General features: G+C 41.7%; 1 protein-coding gene across 1 annotated transcript in view; it reads left to right on the plus strand.

Moving 5' to 3' along the window:
- The window catches only part of LOC139632101 (protocadherin-16-like), an 81,013-nt gene extending 70,540 nt beyond the window's left edge, over positions 1–10,473 (plus strand). The window contains exons 12-21 of the mRNA XM_071496859.1: positions 309–434; positions 592–801; positions 932–1,798; positions 1,882–1,995; positions 2,077–2,288; positions 2,609–2,760; positions 4,562–4,692; positions 4,995–5,281; positions 5,405–5,546; positions 6,036–10,473. Of these exons, the coding sequence (XP_071352960.1) occupies positions 309–434; positions 592–801; positions 932–1,798; positions 1,882–1,995; positions 2,077–2,288; positions 2,609–2,760; positions 4,562–4,692; positions 4,995–5,281; positions 5,405–5,546; positions 6,036–8,626 (4,832 nt within the window). The 3' untranslated portion in view covers positions 8,627–10,473. The remainder of the gene's footprint in view (positions 1–308; positions 435–591; positions 802–931; positions 1,799–1,881; positions 1,996–2,076; positions 2,289–2,608; positions 2,761–4,561; positions 4,693–4,994; positions 5,282–5,404; positions 5,547–6,035) is intronic.
- The last annotated feature ends 9,577 nt before the right edge of the window (positions 10,474–20,050 follow it).

The raw sequence follows: 20,050 nt of genomic DNA on the forward strand, positions 1-20,050 counted from the left end.
TCTCCAAAAGCAATTAGTGAAGTAAACAGGTGAGGTTGCCAGACAGCTCTCTGTTAGCACGCAATCTGGCATCCAGACACCTGAGGGAGGGCGGTCACTGCCAAATGCTTAGACAGCAAAACTAATGACAAACAAACAAATAAGTATACAAGCGAGCAGGAGAAATCCCAATACTTTCTGAATGGTGGTTTTTGTGAAGTATTTAGAGATCATAGGAATGAACAATTTGAGCTTTGGTCATGTTTTGTTAATGATTTCATTTTCAACCTTTTTTTAAATGCATAGTCATTTTGTGTGTTTCGCTGTAGGAACCAATGGGCAGGTGACGTATGGCGGCATCTCAGAGAAGGGTTTCCGCATCAACCCAGTGACAGGTGTCATAACAACCACTGAGTCACTAGACCGGGAGCTCCAGGAATACTACACTGTGACAGGTGCTGCCCTCTGACTGCCCTACAATGTGACAGATGAAACTTTGAAATACATAATACGAAGAGTTTCTTTTCCTGATATTCAAATTGATTCTGTGGTATTCATTATCTGAAGTCATCCTGATTACCGTTATGTGTTTTATTTTTTCTGTTTTGGCAGTTTATGCAAAAGATGGTGGCCTTCTACCCAACTATGCCAAAGCGACAGTGAGGATCAAAGTGCTGGATGAGAATGACAACGTCCCTGTCTTTGGACGTCTCTACTACAGCATAGAAGTGCCTGAAAACCTGGACTCATTGCCTCTGTTCACCCTCAGAGCCACTGACCCAGATACAGGAGACAGTGGGGAGATGAACTACAGAATAACAGGTGAGAATATCTTTTGATGTACCATTCAGTTTCTAACCAGTCAGCTCAACTTCTACCATTTCACATTTCTATAACTCAGGGCGGTGATGTTGCAAACTCAGAATGCCATTTGCATTTGCTTTCCTTGCAGCTGGAAATCCATCAGGAGACTTCCGCTTGGACAGACGGTCAGGCGTGCTCTCCACTTCAAGGCCTCTGGATCGGGAGAAGAGGCCTGGGTACACGCTAACAGTCACAGTTCAGGACGAGGGTCACCCTCCCCTCAGCAGCACTGCCACTGTGGAGGTTACTGTTCTGGACATCAATGACCACAGCCCCCAGTTTCAGAGCAGCAGCTACACTGCAGACATTTCAGAAGATGTTCCCATTGGCTCACTGGTCCTGGAGGTGAAGGCCATCGATCTGGACCAGGGCCCCAACAGTCAGGTGCTGTACTTTCTGAGCCGTGGCTCCCAGAGCATGTTCATCATAGATCAGAACACAGGCCGCATTATCACGGCAGCTCCTCTAGACAGAGAGAGAACCGCCTCGTACACCTTTGAGGTGTGTGCCACTGACTCCTCCCCAGCAAACCCACGTAACTCCACTGCCCAGGTGACTGTCTACATTCAGGATGTGAACGACAATGCTCCCTTCTTCATTCAGGACCCACTTATTGTGAACATCTCCGCCAGCAGTGTGTCTAGCCGCCGAGTGTTGGCCACCATGAGAGCGGAGGACAAGGACTTTGGGGCTAATGGCTCTGTTTTTTATCGTTTTGCCAATCCTGTGAGGGGCTTCACCATTAACTCGCTGACAGGAGACATCCAGGCCACAGAGAAGCTGCAGACTCTGACCCAAAACCAGAGGACTTTGATAGTTCAGGCCATGGACCAGGGCAACCCGGCTCAATCTTCCCTTGGGGTGGTTATCATTTATATTAGGGAACAGAGCTACAGGGGGATTCGCTTCTCTCGCACAGCTAGAGATGTCAGTCTGCAAGAAAACGCTGCTAAAGGTTTGTGGGATATAAAATTTCAACCTTTTTACTTGCATGTTTAATGGAACTAAAAATTTAAAGTCATGTTTTTCACCCCATAGGCACAGTAGTAACACAGACTCAGGCCCAGTACCCTGATGGCTCTCAAACTGGTATCAGCTACAGTATTTTCAGTGGAAACAGAATGCAGTCTTTTGGAATTAACTCGATTACCGGTAAGTGCACAGATAGCAGCCTGTACTACAAAATTATGGTTTCCAAATCTCCCGTGACTCATTGTTATTTTTGTGAATTAGGGGAAATATGGGTCCAGAAATCTGAGGGATTGGACTTCGAGGAGACCCCCAAACTCCGCCTTGTGGTGAAAGCTGAGACGGCATCCTCCAGCTCCTACATGGCTGTCAACTTGATTCTGCAGGACGTCAATGATAACTTGCCACGCTTCCAACTCCAGAACTATGTAGCATACATTAGAGAGGCACAGGGCTATGATTTCCCCATTATCCAGGTGCAGTAGCCTGTCCCCCACATATTTATTATGGTTGGCTGTTGTTTAAGTGTGAAGTTGTAGAACAGAAAAGCACTCAAGCTTCAGAAATCTGGATAGTTTCAGCACTGTAGAGAAATGACTGTTCATTTGCCTGTGTTCTCAGTGTCCCAGCTGAATATATAGAATCATTTTTGACATGATGCCAGATCCATATAGCCCAATTTTATGAACTCTTGACTTCTAAGTCCAATATTGCTCACCAGTTCATATTACACTGAAACAGCTGTTGCAAATATTTCTATATTTTCATTACCAAAATGGGATGGTCTTTTCCTCAGGTTGCGGCAGATGACCTGGATCAGGGTCAGAACGGTCAGGTGACCTACTCCATCAGGTCCTCATCCATGAGTGGCTTGTTTAAGATAGACCCATTGACCGGGAGCATCACCACCGCAGCCATAATGGACAGAGAGATCTGGACACAAACAAAGTGAGTTTTTCTCTTTTCCCCTGGTGCTTCCCCTCAGCTCATCTCTGCCCTTGACATGTGTGTGTTTAAATGTTTGTAACTATGATCATTTTTACAAGCCACAATAGAGAGGCTGGTATTGATTTCACTTTGTGAGTCTGTGTGACTGTGTGTGTGTTTGTGTGTGTCATCATGGCAAAATGTAGGGGAACTATCACAGAGGTGGTTTTGAGTACTTTGGCAGGTGTTTATATGTCTGTCCGTCTGTCTGTCTGTGGACAGATTTTTTCACGATGCCGTCACAACTGTACAAGATGAGTCACACCACTTTATAAGTGTGTAGTTGAGATGAAAATGAAGGCCAACTTCAAATGTGGGTGTGGTTCGAACAAGAGCACCAGAAGTAATTAGTTAAAAAGTAGGGAAGATGCCATTGGCCCCTCACTCCCTGCCCATGGCCTACATTCATTTTAAGCTGCGGATCACTGTATCCCAGATTCAGTCATTCCCATCCACTCTAGGACATCGGGTAAAACTAGAGACCATATTGCACTGAAATCACATCACCGGCGCCTGTCAACATGTTGATGTTTCGGCCCATGAATACTCTGTAGTCATTACTATATTATTACCAGCCTCGACTGCTGGGCTGTTAATAATGTAGTATTGTTTTCATCTTCTGAGTCTCTGTGTGTGTAGAGTGCTGCAGGAATGATGTATTTCTGTAGACGAGCCCAGAGTTGAGCATCACCTTGGTTCCCTCGACAAAAAGCCAATGGGATTTTTCCATTAGATTATTGCAGAAAATAAGCTCAGTGACAAACAAAAGTTTATGATGCTTATACATGTTTTGTTCAGCAGGAAGAACACTGGTTTGGTTTTTGAATCCTAAATGCAATTGCTGGAAGTAAAAAGCTATGGTGGCATGGCTATAGTGTCACCAGCACTAAGCTGTCAACTTGTAATTTGATTTAGTGCGCTTACCCCCTCTACAAAAGCCTTTCCTCTTAGGACGACAGTGATAGTTTGCCTGCGAGTATAAACCCAATGAGGCTGTAAAGGCGGACTGCTGAGTAGATGGCTTTTCGTGTTCAGTGTGATGATGGTTAACACCCCCGACAAACCTCTGTAGTCTCGTTTAGTCACTTATTAGCAAGTAAAAGTTCAATCACTGACATATTCTGTGTCACAGGATAAAACGTGAAAATGTCTTGAGCTTTTGTTTACCATGTACCTTATGTCAGGCATCTAACCAAAAGCCCAAACCAAAAACCCAGTGACTTCAGGATGAGGGAACCCACAGCACTCTGTCTGTCTGTCTGTCTGTCTGTCTGTCTGTCTGTCTGTCTGTCTGTCTGTCTGCCTGCTCATTGACAGGCGTTGAGGCTGGTGTGATCCCATCACAAGCTGGTCTCTAGTTTGTGCATATTTTCATTAAAGAAATCAATGTTTCCATGTTTCCTACTGAGAGAGGATAGTATTACTGTAAATGAAGTTCTATTTTAACTGCTCAGAAAAAGGTTTCAGTTATAGACAAAGAAGGGAAAATTGGGAGAAAGTACAAATTAACTGATGATCATATTCAGATCCTATCAAAGATATAAAGAAATCAAGCTTGCCCTGAAGATGGAACATGAAAATAATTTATAATGGGTTTTTTTGTTTAATGGGAACAGTGAGCCTTATTTATCGTTAAAAAAAAAAGTATTTTCTAATCCTTACTCTGAAACAAAAAGCTGGTCTTGGTGGGAGTCGAAACATTACATAATCATGTTCATAAAAGTTACAAGTTCAGACAGTGACATTCATTGTCTGGCAACAGGCTTGTCGTTACGGCAACAGACAGAGGAACTCCGCGGCTGGCTGGCTCTGCCACTCTCACTGTGATCATCATCGACCTGAACGACAACAGTCCCATGATTCCTCTGCCCCGAGAGATCCATGTGCCTGAGGGTAAGTCAACTTCACAGGGGAAGTTAGCCCAGTGATCTTATCCTAAAGCCACACATCACCCCTCCTGGCAGCTCACTCAGCAGGGCTCAGTGAGAAAAGTCTGACCCTATTATGAACAAGCTATTGCCAAGTTCCTCTGTTCATTTCCTGTCTATTAGATCTAGGCTTTCCAGAACAGGATATTTCTTAATAAAGAGCAAAAAAAAAAAAAAATGTTTTCACTTGGAGTCTGCGTGCTTCATTTCAGCTACAACCTAAATATTTGCTCTTCCTCTCCTGCCTTCCCACCTTCCCACATACAGATACTCTGATTGGCACAGTTATCACCCAGGTAACAGGTAACGATGTGGACTCAGGGCCAGCCCTGTCCTACACACTACACCTGGATGCAAACAGCGAAGGAATGTTTGGGATTCATCGCTACGGAGGGGGGGTGTCTCTGACTGGCCCTCTGGACTATGAGGAAAGGACCTGGTACACTCTGACCGTGCGCTCATCTGACTCTAAACATCAAAGCGAGGCCAACCTTACTGTGCTGGTGGATGATGTGAACGATAATGCCCCCACCTTTACTCAAGACTTGTATCAGGTACAGCCACGTTCACACACCTGTCTTCACACCCGCACACACACATCATACTGGGCTATTGGTTGAATCGCTGTATTATTTGCAAATAATACAGATATATTTATATTGTGTTTTGCTCTTTAGGTGACTGTGTCAGAGCACCTCCCAGCAGGCAGTGCAGTCATCACAGTAACAGCCACTGACCGTGACTCTGGGGAGAATGGGAAGATTACCTACAGAGTAATGTCATCAACTAGGGGCGTCTTCTACATTGACCCAAGCAATGGTAAGATCATTTATGGTTGCTATAACCGTTTTCTGACCAGAACTCCCCTTAATTGCCCTTCATAAAAACTGTTATCCCCTAAGGCTCTACTTGGATGCAAATTTGGGGTTTGGACATATTTGCAACAGGCATTGCAAAATATTTAATCATTTTGTTCATTAAAAGTCATTGAAAACCAGATTGAATGTTATTTGCCTCAGATGTTTTGCTTTTGATAGCATCTAAAAATAAGTGTGTTATAAAAGAGGACTCTTTTTCCCCTCCAGCTATTCTGTCTCCTGTTCTCAAGTGCAATTCCTTTGCCTTAAATAATGTTCCCTTAAACACTACATGCTCAAACCTGCTATAGTCATTTCTATTTGATTATTTGTTTGAAACATCCATTGGCAACAACTTTGATAATTAATATGATGATCTCTAGGCAGAAAGTTAAAATCATAAAAATCATAAAAGTTGCTGTTTTTACGATCATGGTCTGTTTCCTCGTAGGGACCCTGTTCGTCAAACAAAAAACAGAGTTCGATTTTGAGAATCCCTCCATCCTGGTGGTAATTGAGGCAAGGGACCAGGGCACTCCACCCCTTTCATCCATTGCCACTGTCCATGTACAAGTCTCTGATGTCAACGACAACGCCCCCATCTTCCACCAGTCAGAGTACAGAGCCACTGTGTCTGAAGATGGGCTTCCTGGATCAACTGTTCTGATCCTAGAAGCTGTAGATGGAGACCTGTCTCGGGACAACTGTGGTTTTGATTTTGCCATTGCCAGTGGCAACTCAGGTAATGCCTTCCAGATTGAGAGCAGCGTGCGCTTCTTGGAGGGGCAGGGCTTCCAGACAGTTGGCAGCCTGATCCTGGTGGAGGAGCTGGACTTTGAAGCGGTGCCAAGTTATAACCTGACTGTCGTGGTATCAGATCGTGGAATCCCTCAACGTAGCTCCAGCGTGCCTATCCTTATCAGTGTTTCAGATGCCAACGACAACCCTCCAGCTTTCAGCCGGGCAGAGTACAGTGTGGTATTGAATGAAGGTGCAGCAGCAGGGACAGAGATCTTGCATCTATCTGCCACAGATCCAGACTCTGCTCCTAATGGAGAGGTGCAGTACTCCATAAGCTCAGGAGATGAGACCAACCTTTTCCAGGTTGACAAGTGGACCGGAGCCTTGAGGCTGCAGAGACCTCTGGACAGTGAGAGACAGTCGTACCATATGATTGTTGTTCAGGCTACTGATGGTCAAGGGCACTATGCTTTGGCCCCCGTCAGTATCGAAGTAAAAGACATCAACGATAACCGACCCTTCTTTCCCCTCAATATAGTAACTGCGAGCATCAGGGAAAACCAACCCCAGAATGCCTTAGTCACCATGCTGCATGCAATCGACCACGACAGAGGTGCTTTTGGACAGTTGAGGTATTACATGTTAGACAACTCAAAAGAGGGAAGAGAGGCCTTCCTCATCAACCAAACTTCAGGAGCAGTACGGACTCGCTCTACTTTTGACTTTGAGAAGGTAGCCTCCTTCCATTTTGTGGCTGTTGCCATGGATGCCGGCAACTATTCTGCTACTGTAACAGTGCAGGTGTATGTTACAGGCGAGGATGAATATGATCCTGTTTTCACATCCTCAGAGTTCTTATTTGAAGTGCCTGAGGGAGCAAAGAAAGGTCAGATCATTGGTAAAGTACAAGCCAGAGATGAGGATGGAGGCGTGGATGGCATTGTCCTCTACTCTCTAGCAGACAGTTCGCCTTATTTTGAAGTCAACAAATCAACAGGAGCTATTTCCTTAAAGTTGGACAGCTACAGTCGACACGGGAGTCGCTCTAAAAGAGAGGTGCGTCTGATGACACTGGACGTGACTGCTCACAGCCCTCTGGAGACGTCCCGTGTAGCAGTGGCTAAAGTTACTGTAGATGTGACCCACACATCTTTTGGTCTCACCACAGACATGAATATGCTGCTTATCAGCGTCATTGCTGTTTCACTTGGGACCATAGTCATATTGATAATAATTGCAGTGGCGCTTTTCTTTGTTAAATTAAGGCGTCGGAAGAAGGAGCAGAAAGCACATGGACGGACACCAACATCAGGCACCATGCTGCATAAGCTTGAGGAAACAAAAATAACAGCAAATGAAATGATTTACCATCAGACCCTTCCTGGATACACAGCCAGTCAAAGTGGCAGCGGTGGGGGTCCATACACTCGTGGGGGATCCCTGGATCCCTCCCACTCCAGTGGGCGTGGCTCTGCGGAGGCAGAGGCAGCAGAGGATGATGAGATCAGAATGATAAATGAATATCCACGAGTGTCAAGTATCTCCTCTTCGATGCAGGAGCGCATCTCTGCCCGAGGTCCGGACTCCGGAATCCAACAGGATGCAGATCAGCTATCAGACGTGTCCTGTGAGCCCTCCATAGACTGGTTCAAAGGGAAGAAACTGGGCAGTCTGAATAGTACTTTATTAGCTGGCCAGGTGCCAGTCTACAGGGATGAGGGGGGTGGGTATGTGGGTGTGGGACGGGGACTCAGCATCTCCCACCCTAAAGACTATACTTTCCCAGAAGATGGAAAGCCTGCTGTGGATGGCTCCCTGACAGCCATCGTGGCCAGTGATGAGGAGCTGAGGGGCAGCTATAACTGGGACTACCTGCTAAACTGGTGTCCCCAGTTCCAACCCTTAGCTAACGTTTTTACTGAAATAGCACGTTTAAAAGATGAAACAGCTCCTCCAAATCCTCGCAGGTCATTTCATCACAAAGCAAAGGCCGAGTCAAGAATCGACCCCCCACCTCTCATAACTTCTGTGGCCCACCCTGGGGCTAAAACTGTACCTCCAAAGCCTGCTGTAGGGAGGACGTTCCCCCACTTGGCTTCTGTGCGAAGATCTCCCATCAGCGGCGAGGGATCCATTTCCTCAGTCGCCATGTCTCCAAGTTTCTCCCCCTCTCTCTCCCCGCTGGCAGCACGTTCTCCTGCAATTACGCCCTTCAGTGTCTCACAGGGCCCCTCTGCATCCATGATCAGCACAACTGAACACAATTTGGAACACAGCGAGGAGGCAGAGCTGAGGATTTAAATTCTAAAGACAAATGTTAAGAGTGGATTAAAACTGAGTCATTGCTGTCCCAGACTTATTCTACTGTATGACCACAGGGGCTGCAACCTGAAATGAGTCGAGGCTGTTCTCTTTTCAATTCTCCCTCTCAAGAGAGCAAGTACTGAAGGTAATACCAAGAAGTCCAAATAGCTGAAGTTGTGGTGCTTACTGGAAAAACTGAACTAAGCGACTAACAGGCCAAAATGGACCATGTGTTTTTTGTGTGTGTGAAAGAAACTCCTTATTCTTCTGTTGATCATTGTTAATTTGCACATTTGAATAGGGATTCATACATGATGTCAATATTTTGTACAAAAGCATTGTCTATATTTTTATACTTATATGTGGTTTCTGACAAGAAATGGAATCAAAGTGTCAAAAAAGGTTGCGAAAACCTCAGAATATATTTCTATATTTGTATATTTGTAGCTTGTACTGTATACTTGTTTGTACTGTAAGTTGGTTTTATCGCTTGTAATTCTTAACCTTGTGGTTTTAAATGAAGCTCTTCATTAATGCTTTACGAATTGGGATTTTTGTAACAGATTATTGTAAATATTTATAGAAGAAGAGACATCCTTGCTTGAACAAATGAAACATCAGTCAGAATAGAGTATTGTGTGATCAGATTTTCTACGGATCCAGTGTTTGATCTCACATCAAAAGGTAATCATGAATGTGAATTGTTGAAAAGTTGTATTAGTCCTCAACACACGTCCCTTCATTTTCTGCGAAGCATAATGAAACTTGACATCCAATGATCCTGTCCTTCAGGTGCCCTGGCTTTAATTTCTCACTACGAGCCTTACTGCTTTTCATTTCGCATTGTGAAAATAATTCATGTGAGGCAGAACATTGAGCAGCTATGTTTGTAAAATTGTGTGCTCTATCAGCAGCCTAAATATTACAGAGAATGTAAGCAGGTCTTGGTCATTTGTCTACTCATCCAACGTTCCTCAGTAAAATATTAAAGAAACATTATTAAGCTCTAAATCAGTGCTACCCTGCCACTGAGATTAGCAGCAGGTTTTTTTCTAATTGCTGCCAAGATCAGTTTTGTTGTATAGATGTACTGCCAAACTGTACTGAATGTTATTTTGGACCGATTTTGCTCTCTCTTTTAATTAGCACTATGAACAATACTGTATGTATTAACAAATGTTACATATGGTATGGTAGAAGTATGACAAAGTGTATATTTATGAATGTTCAAACACTACCAGAGAATGTTTCCTAGTTAATGAGAAAAAAATCATGTCGTGTACATGTTCAGCCATAATTCACATACCACTTTTACACAGATGCCTACGCCATAAGTATATTCATGATCATAATTGTGTTTTTGGCAGCCTTTACAAAGTAAAATAATGTTTTAATTTGCAGTAACAACTACCTAGAGCTCTGTCTTTGCCTAAATATGGATTCCTGTCTCCTTCCAATTATTATAAAAGTGTTTTGTTTGCTTAATCCCCCTTGTTAACCTATATATTAAGCAAAACTAACATTTTACAGTATTTTTATTTATTGTATAGGTAGACCTCAGACGCTGAGAGATTTGGTAAATTATTTACAGCGATGTTATTCTGACCATGGCCAAATACACATGAACACTACCTACTGTATTTGATAGAATGAAGGTACCTTGTTGTTTGTATTGTTTTTTATTGGACAGTGTTGCCTGCCACTTACATCTCATGTTTTGTTCAAGCTGTGTGTATAATGGTGCCATAAAGAAGAGAAATCCCTACAAATGTTCTCACATGTCATTCTAGACTTGTCTAGAGAAATGTTTTGAGCAAAGTGCCTGATTAAAGTACTTATGTGAACACGCTGTCGCCTCTGTCACATCATTCTCAGCTCAGAATAATGGTAATGTATGAAAATGAAAAACAGTTATTGTGTGCAGTTAATCCATAAACGTGTTCAGAACTGTATGATTTTCGATTACAAGTGAAAGATCCCAGAGGTTCTATCAAAATAAAAGTGGCATTTGCTAAAGCATAAAACATGACCAGTGTCCTAGGGTTCATCTGAACGTTGATGTTTTGCTGATTTACACACCTTCAGAAGAGTCAACAGTATTTTATGGCCTCCCAGACCTCCAACACCCAAATCCAGCTAAAGTCATTAGCGCTACCCTGGAACCTTGGGTTTTTACCTTGCACAAACATTAAACTGAAAACTCCCTATTGTCCCAGGGGCAATAGGCTACATGGACACATGTACCAAGTTCAGTCCCAGTATTGTCCCGATCTTAAGAAAACATATCACAAATGAACAATATTGGATTTAATGATAGCCATTAAGTGTTATTTAGAGCCTGATAGGTATATATGATGTAACACAGTCACAATACCATTACCAAGTTATTTGAAGTAATGACTCTACAGATGCCATCATTTCTATTGAAAGCTGCCATGAAAAAAGAACCTTTTCCAGCACAGATTAAGGACAAATCACTGCAAACACACTGGGAATTAAGGAACCATCAGTTGCTTCACATGAAATTCTCAGTTCACCCTTATTCTATTTGTATAATATTTGTTTGCTCAAATTAGCTCCACATTAACTTGGAGCCAGCCTTATTTCCCATTTGCTTTTGTGTTCTAATGCCAATTCATCTATTTTGCCAAAAAAATCTCATTCAAATTATGTTTTGCAGCTCAGAAATCATTCATCAGGTAATACTGACCACACCAATCCCCAGGTCAAATCTCTGATTTTTATCTTTAAGCATATGCAACTGAGGTTCTCACAACAATTCTTCAATTATTATTACTCCTCTGTTATTGTCCCTGCACTTAGCATTGTTATGCTACTTCAGAAATGTCAGTCTATTTTGCTGCTCCTTCTAATTGTCCTCGATTTCTATTCCCCAGGTCATATAACATGTAAGAACAGCAGGGTAAAGAAAGCAGAGTTATGAAATCTCTGTCTACAAAAAGGCTTTGGTATTTATAGAATGTTTTTGTTTTGCACTTGTGTTTTGTGAACTTTTCAACAGCAGAAGGTTCAAGTGGCGTAATGATTTAAACTTCTCCCTCTAGAGATGCATTTGTCAGAATTATTTTGAACTTGTTCACATTTTAGAATTAATGCATGTCAATAATGTTACTAAATTGTGTTATTTTTTGCTATCCACCCCCACCTGTCAAGAGAAAACTCATTGCATCACTCTCATATAGCCCAAGGCTGGACAACACTCCTGCTGCCTGATGAAACAGAGCTGAAACTGGACTAGCATGTGTGTCCGCTCCACGGCCTGCCTCCAACTGGTTATGGGGCTGAAACCTAAACCCTGTGGTATTCTGAGCAATTACACACACACTGAGGTGAATTCATGTGAGTATTTTTTGTTCCTGGACTGGAAATATAGGCGGAGTTGGCTGAATTGGACAGCCCGTTGATGATACACACAGCCTGTGCAGAGTGTCATGGCAGACTCAGGTTATGAGATGAATGCTGTGACCCAAACCGAGCACCTTGGATCAGAGGCCAGTATATACACAACAGAACTCAGATAATATGAGTAAGAGGGCAAAAGCCAAGTCATTACTCAAGGCTTAAATTAAAGGCTCTGAGTAAACCAAATGAAATCTATCATTTTCCCGTCAACACAAAGTGAATACACAGGAGGCTTCTCTGTTAACATGCAATCTTCAGTGCCAGACTGCCCTTCACTGACTCTACTTCTGCTTCTCTTAAGGAGGTGCTTAGATGATACTGGAAATCTCTACCAGCAGTATGATTCTTTGCCCCAATTAACATTGCCATTCACTTTTCTCAAATCTCTACACACAAGGTTGGTAGTGAAATTATATTGTGACGAATAGTCATGATGGACAAGAATATGAGAATTACACCCAAGTTTACAAATATCATAATTTTCTTTTACATTTTTGAAGCACGCTCATTCATATTCTGTTACAGTGTGTTCATTGACCTACCTGTCCTCAAGCTGCTTTTCCACAGAGAGAGTATCAAGCTTTCATAATCCTTAAATCTTCTGGAGAACAAAAGTGTTTTTCATATTGATCAATTCCACACTTTGATGAAAGAATATGCTAATCAACTAATTTCATGCACTGTCAAATAATTTCCCCCTTGTTACTGGTATAGACCCCTCTGAATAGATGTAATATTCTCTTTTTTTCTGGCAACACAATAAGAGAATGAGTTGTTACTGCTCTGGTAGCATCATGTTCTTTATTGACTGTGCGTCTGTGAAGGATTTTGTGTTGCTTCAAGATTCATGGGCAGCTTGTTTCAGTTGTAGTATGTAAACAAAAAGCTCTACAAGTTGCATAGTTACATGATTATCTTTTCTGATGGTGTCACCTTGTAGTCTTGTTTTAGCTTCATGCAAATCTCAAAGCTGCTTTTCTAAGACAAAGGGGGCCCATGAATGCCTGAGCAGGATCTTAGTGTTTTTCCTTTTTACCTGTCATGGCTTCATGCATATCAATGATCAATAGCAGCACCTCAGAAAAAGGTCTTAAAGTTCTGGAAAATCGCTTGTTTCCTCTTTCTCAAATTTCACTTGACAGTGGCATTCTAAGTTATAGTTTGATTGATGTCAATTGGTGCAAGTGAATGTGCTACACCATGTTGTACATGCTTTAGTATTTAGTATAGATTTGGGACATAGTGTTTGTCTCAGCATTTTTCTACTCAAACTTTGAGCTTTAGGGTTAGGGTTGACACAATATAGGTCTGACTTTGCAAATTTGCACTCTAAACAAACTTAATCCATTAGTGAGCATTTTTTACATTAAAACAGAGTGCTTGATTTTAATCTGATTTCATTTAATGTTCAGTGTTATAGTTTTACCATAAAAATAAAAATCATTCTTGGCAAGTAAATCATTTATCCTATCAGGCAGTAAAACACTAATTGGTTATGAAGAGTGCAACAGGTCAGGCAGATGGTAATCTTTTGGTCAACACTATAATGGTAAAGGTCTTTTCAGAAATTGCTAATCTGCATAGAAAAAGACCTGCAGTCGAATGTGGTTTGGTTGTTTGGGAACAGTCTAGAAAACATGATCAAATGTGTTCCCCTTGTCACAAAAGGCAAATAATGTATTATGTATAGTATGTAAAGCAAAGTAGTGGAGGTGTGTGTGTGTGTGTGTGTGTCTGTGTAGGGAAGGGGAGGTGGGGTGGTGGGTGTGGGGGGTGGAAGATATTCACAATGAAGAAAGGTACAGATCGTGTGAAAGTGAATTTAGTCTTAAACTGCTCATTTAAAGGGGCAGCGGGGCTCAGGATGGGGACCCCACTGTCACATTTTGTCAGGGAACAAAGAGTTTCATGCAGCCTACCTACCTGTCATTAAAGATATCCCAAAAAAAAGAACCCTTTCTCAGGTGTTCCAGAAAACTTTCATGCTCTTTAGCAGTAGAGGGCTTATGTAGCCTTGAAGGCATAATGACTATAACGACTGGAGGATATAATGGTTTTAACATGGCTTCTGCAGGAGAGCTTGTGCCATGTGCCCTTCTCACTGTCCTATGTTCAAAAGCACTTTCTATAATGAAGGTACCAAAATAGGCAGACCTTCAAAGGTAGTTAACCAGGGCTTGATAACGTCTCTCTTTTTATAATCTAGGCAGTGATCTCATCTTGATGACATAGTGTATGATGTGACAGATAAAAAGATGAATAACATCTGCAGAGATCGGTCTATAGTGATGTGAAGGATACAGCTTATGGATATAAGGAATGAGAATCTTTGCCTTCGGTTGAGAGCTGCTTTGTCTGCAGGCTCTTTGGTAAGGATCAGACTCTTCTCTGGAGAAGCCCAGGCTACCGTCCAGTTAAAATGAGGCCAGACCAGAGAGAGGTCTCTCTGCTCATGCTTGGATTACCCATAAACCTCTCATACCTGCAGCTTGCACGGAAGTCTGTGCTCCTTGTTCCCTCAGCAGAGCGCCAGGCTCCAGGGATGCTCCATCCTCAGCTTACCACAATCCTTTCTCCAAACACTCTCGAGAGACTTTTTTTTCCTCTCCGATCCTCTTGTCTCTTACGAGTTCTGTTTTTTCCCCTGCTCTCTCTTCAAGGTCTTGCCAGGCTACTTGCGTGACTAGAGGGAGTGGAAAAAAAGGTTTCAAAACCCATTGGCACGCGAGCCCCAAATCTATTTTTGGAGAGTGTTCTTTTTTTCTTTGAAAACAAAAAAGCCACAGGGAGAAATAGGCAATACCGGGGTGAAGGGGGTCTGTTTCTCATTTGGCCAGGCCTGCCTCCTGTCCTGCCCCGCCAACGTCAGAACCACAGCACTATGGGGAAAGAGGGTGGCTCAGACTAGGGAGGAGAAGTGTTTTTCCTGCAAAACCACGGCCAAAACTATGGACCCTCATCTTAGCCCTTGTCACTTAGCAACCAACCCAACCTGCTTCCCATTACTAGGCCATCTGCTTGTGTTTCAAGCTTTACTTTGTTTTGATTTGTTTCGCCCCTTTTTTAACTTTTGTCTGAAATTTGCCGTGTTTAACTTACTGCATTTAAATTCGTCCTTCATTGTTAATTCTTTTTCATTGCATTGTTCGGTAGGTCTGCTGCAGAGGCATTTACTGCAATGCATGCCTTGGCTTAATTCCATTCTGCTTTAGTGATTTGTAGCAGTTATTGTGCACAGGTGACTGTGGGGGAGACAAACGATAAGATAGGAGTTCAATAAATTATGTAAGAGGTGTTTATTGTTTGAGAAATCTGAATATATTCCTCACGGTTTTGCTTTGGTAGTGAAGTAGTATATTTACAATGTAGGGGTACAGCAACTCTGAAATTTGTGCATTTAATTTGCATTTAACATCTAAATTTCAGGCCCATTTCTTTGTATCAACTGTTGCAACTGCAAAACAATTATGATGTTGCATAGCAACAAAATTACCAGCTGCACAGTGAATTCAGATGATTCAGTAAAACAAAATTCCACCCCCTGATTTACTTGACAGCAACACAATTAACATAATTTTATCATAATTTTACAACTGGCATATGTTATCCTTTTTGATTGTTGATGAGGATGTTTGTTCATGCCAAGTTAAGACTTCCTTTGTTCTGTTCAGAAAAGGCAACAAAATCACATGCAAAAAAATAAAGTAATAAATTAAAATGATGATGATGATGATGTAACTGTTTGTAAGACTTTAATGTAGAGCTATTAAGGCTGACAACTAATCTGAGTTTATAATGACAACAGCTGTAATTATGCCAATTTGGGCAAAAGATGCAGCAGTCTGTCAGTCTGATGGGCCAAAACATTATGGCATGAATGAAAATGGAGAGCTTTGTGGTTGTAGACTAATGACTCACAGCAGTGTGCTGCCGCTGTTGATGACGAAGTGTTTCCCATCACTGATTCTGTGATGGGAAATTTCTTGTAGAGACTTAGGAAACCCATTGTTCCCTCAACTGATTCTGTCAAAACAAAAGCCTTTTTTACTATTTCAATATACTGTACAACATTGGAGTAAGTGGTTATCTATTTGGTACAATATCAGTTTAGACTATTCAAGCCCAGTACAGTGACTCATTGTTATCTACTAGAAAAGTCTCAAATGCAAAACTTTCCTTGCTGGTATATATACTCACCTCAAATAAATCTGCAGTGCATGCACACACTCCCAAATCAAAGAACCCTGGTGATCCCAGAGACTCTGCTATTATTGCACATTATCAGACCAAACCTTCAGTTTTCAAAAGACTGAACCTCCTGACCCTTAACTCCCGAACACACAACATTTGCTATGCATGGTCATGCTCCAAAGGAAGAAGAAACTTATTGATGTTTGTATTGATTTGGCCCCTTGACATTTTCTCAGGGACCACTTGTTAAACACTGGCCTAAATAACAGGTATTTGAGGTCTGCAGTCTATTGAGTGTTTTCTTATCCAGCATATATACATATAAATGAGCTACCTCTTCATCGCCTTGTTTTACACATGGTGTCATCTTATCTGAATAACATCTGGATAAGTGATTATTCCAAGAAAATCATTATGAAGTGAATCAAATCAATTCTCTGTGATTGGGGAAATCAAATTTGATTAAAAAGGTGAAGGAGTACTCCACTCTTTCAAAATGGGATTAGGATGAGAGGAAGAGTCAGATACCCCATGACGAATCATCTGCATGACCATTTAAAAGCTGTATTAGGTCTGTTATTACCAAAGCTGAAACCTCTGCTGGGGGTCTCAGTGACAGTCATGTTTTGCTAACATTTTAGAGAGACAAGTTTGACGAAATAATAAAGTAAACGTTCATATTTTTCTTCATGAAATGTTTAACCCTACAGCATTTCATAAAATTTAAAATAATTTGCTTTATTGCACCTTTTTTTGCTTGAGAATTTGCCATGTTGATCTAACCTTGTTTGTGAGAGTTGAGATTATTTTCTCTATGGGAGTCTGGCTCAATTTTGGGCAAAGCCTTGGGAGAGTTGGATTGACTGACTGAATGCAAACAGATCCCAGCTCCCTTTTTCTCAGTGAATCAAAGAAATAGTGGTGCCTCTGCTACAAGAAAAGCCACAGGCAGTTTCAGAGAAAAACATTATATTGGAATCTCAGAAGTTTCCCCACATAATGACCAGCCAATCTGCATCTCCTGTAGCGTATACAGGTGCCGAGGGAGAAAGATTATAAAGTATCCAGGGGAAAAGTGGCCTCATAGTGGCATGTAAACATACTTTCTAGACAGATTTAGTCTGATAAACCAACATTAAAGTCCAACTGTTGTAACTGAGGAACTCAGCACTCAACACCTGCTTTACCAGATATCTCTACCTTCCAGCACCATCCATCTCAGGGACATAAATCTAGGACTATGAAAACATGTGCTGACAGGCATAAGTAATAAGACCAGAAGAAGGCATGAGTTATTTTCATCTCTCTTCGTATTAAGCTATCATATATTAAGCTGTACATATTTTACAGAAGAAATAGTACAATTGCTGTGTCAATACATTGTGCATCCAGCATTATGCTTTACTGACAACAAAAAGAAATGTAAGATGAAATCTTGGGAATCATCCAAGAAGGGTTAAATCAAGGTCAGCTGGACTTGGTTGTACACACTTGTTGAGGATGTTCCAACTCTCATCCAAGAGGCTTCTTCAGTACTGACTAACTAGTGGGGAGACCAAGGTATTTAAATTCTTTGGGTTCGTTATCAGGGCCAATTATGTCACTTGGTTCATTAGTGCTCCTGGCTGTTGTAATGACATTCATTAATTGTTGGGGTCACATAAGGCCAAGTGCAAACAACAGTCATTGGAGTTTTTGGAGTTGTCCAAGGCTAAGTGTGAACAGTTGTTAAATCTCCTGGAAAGGGAAGAAAGGTCAGCATTGTAGGTGGGGAATAAGTGGTGTCATAGACCTCCTCTGTTGAGGGATGGTTTCTCTGCTTTAACATAGATACTCTCTCAGACCCTTATCCTTCAGGTGAAGGTAAACTACTCAGTCTTGACCAGAGGAGCTGTGCAGTTCAGAGCTCCTAATGTGAAAATACCTTGAACTCAAGTATAGTTAAAACTGATCACGCACTAGAACTTACCAACTATAACTTGCATCATTCATTTAACAACAGTATTCTTTCGATTTCTGACGTGCAAGCATGCTGCACTCAAATTTCCACTGTGAACCAGCTAAAACTTATCATTTTCAGATTTGCCTGGTTTCCAGTTGTAAAAGTCAAACATGTTTAATATGGTCAGGGCAGCTCTGACTGCTCTTTCACAGACCAGTGCAAACTCTCCATAGTCTTGAAATCACTCAGGTTTGTAATCAGCTCTATAACTATAGTACTGAGTGCTTCCAGCTTAATAAATGAACCTTTGTTGTTGGCACATTCATCCATTTTTGATTAATGACCCTTTAAACAGGCTGGGAAATATAGATAATAAAAACAAATTTGAATGGGCTGGTGGCAAACAATAGACTGTATAACTTTTCTAAATTTGTTTTTCCTCCACAAACAGAGTTATTAAGCATTCTACAGTCGATCACCTGAATAACAACATGAAGACACATCTAATCCCTGCTGCTAATTAATCTTCTGACATCAAAATACACAAAGGCCTGAAAGTGACTTCCTGGCAATTAGGATTTAAAATCCACCTGGCAGACTGACGGACAGATTTCTGAATCTTTGTTTAGACCTGTTGCCTTTTAGGGATAATTGTGTTTCTGCTCTGTGTCGGTGGCATTGAGCACAATAATGCATGGCTGGGTTTGTGTTTCTCTCGCCTGAGGGATACCAGCATGGTCCCACTAGACACGAGCACAGCTGCCAGTTTTAAGGTTTGAACAATGGACTGACATACTTAACCTCATCAGTCAGTGAACACTTTCTCTCATTTGGATTTTAAACTTGGCATTGGGAGAAAGGTGGGGTACAATAATAAAGTTGCAGCCAAAGGGGCAACAATAATTTATGATGATCCCCGATGATGTTTATATCAAATACACACACTCTCTACTGCTTTGAGGATTATTATGGCACACACAATGAATTGAGAACATATGGCAGTGCTTAGCTGCCAAGTTCTTTTTTTTTTTTTTTTCACAGGGTTACTATCCTCACAGCTCAATAAGGAGTGGTGAGATTGCTGAATGGGGATGTTAGCACAAAGGTGCACAGTCACAGAGCAGTTAGTGATTCGTGTGCCTTCCCCAGCCGAAGCTCTTAAATTTCCCTTATTGTCATTATCATTTTTATTCAGTACACACACAAAATGCAATCCATGTAACTTTCCACATTCAAGCTTTCACATAAAACTGCACAATGACTCCTGGAGCCCTTTTCAGCTGAGAAATAGACGCAATTCTTTGGCAGTGGTTTCTTTATCCTCCTGCTCCTGTGAAACAAGAGCTTTGTAAGTTTTCATTCTAACCCAAAACCGAGCTACACCTGGGGTGCCAGGTGACTGCAACCAACTGCAATTAACAACCCTTTGTTATACAAGACAAACAGTAGTCTACACAGGAGTACAGGATCTAGACTAGGACTAAACAAAAGTCTGGATTCTAAGGACCAACTCTGAAAACCACTGCTCTATGAACTCCCTCACTCAACTTCCACTCGATACCTCATGTTTACATTAATACTAGTAGGTCAGCTGCAACCTAATACCACTGTATCCATATGGTCAATCACACACTGATATTGCTCTTTAGAATCAGTCTTGTCAACGTATAAACAAGCTACTTATCACTTTGGCCTGTTTTGCATTAGCTTTGAATGCCATGAAGTGCTTGCTTTGAATTCCACCTAACCTTTATCTCCTTTGACTCCTTTGCTTGCAGCCATGCAACTATATTGCATGATTGATGATGATTAACAAATCATTAAGAACTTAGATTCAGTTGTTGCCCTTTGTGTCAAATGACAAA

Source organism: Trachinotus anak, unplaced genomic scaffold, assembly GCF_046630095.1.
Source record: "Trachinotus anak isolate AG129_WGS33_773 ecotype Australia unplaced genomic scaffold, CSIRO_AGI_Tana_v1 ptg000014l, whole genome shotgun sequence".
NCBI classification, from domain to species: Eukaryota; Metazoa; Chordata; class Actinopteri; order Carangiformes; family Carangidae; genus Trachinotus; species Trachinotus anak.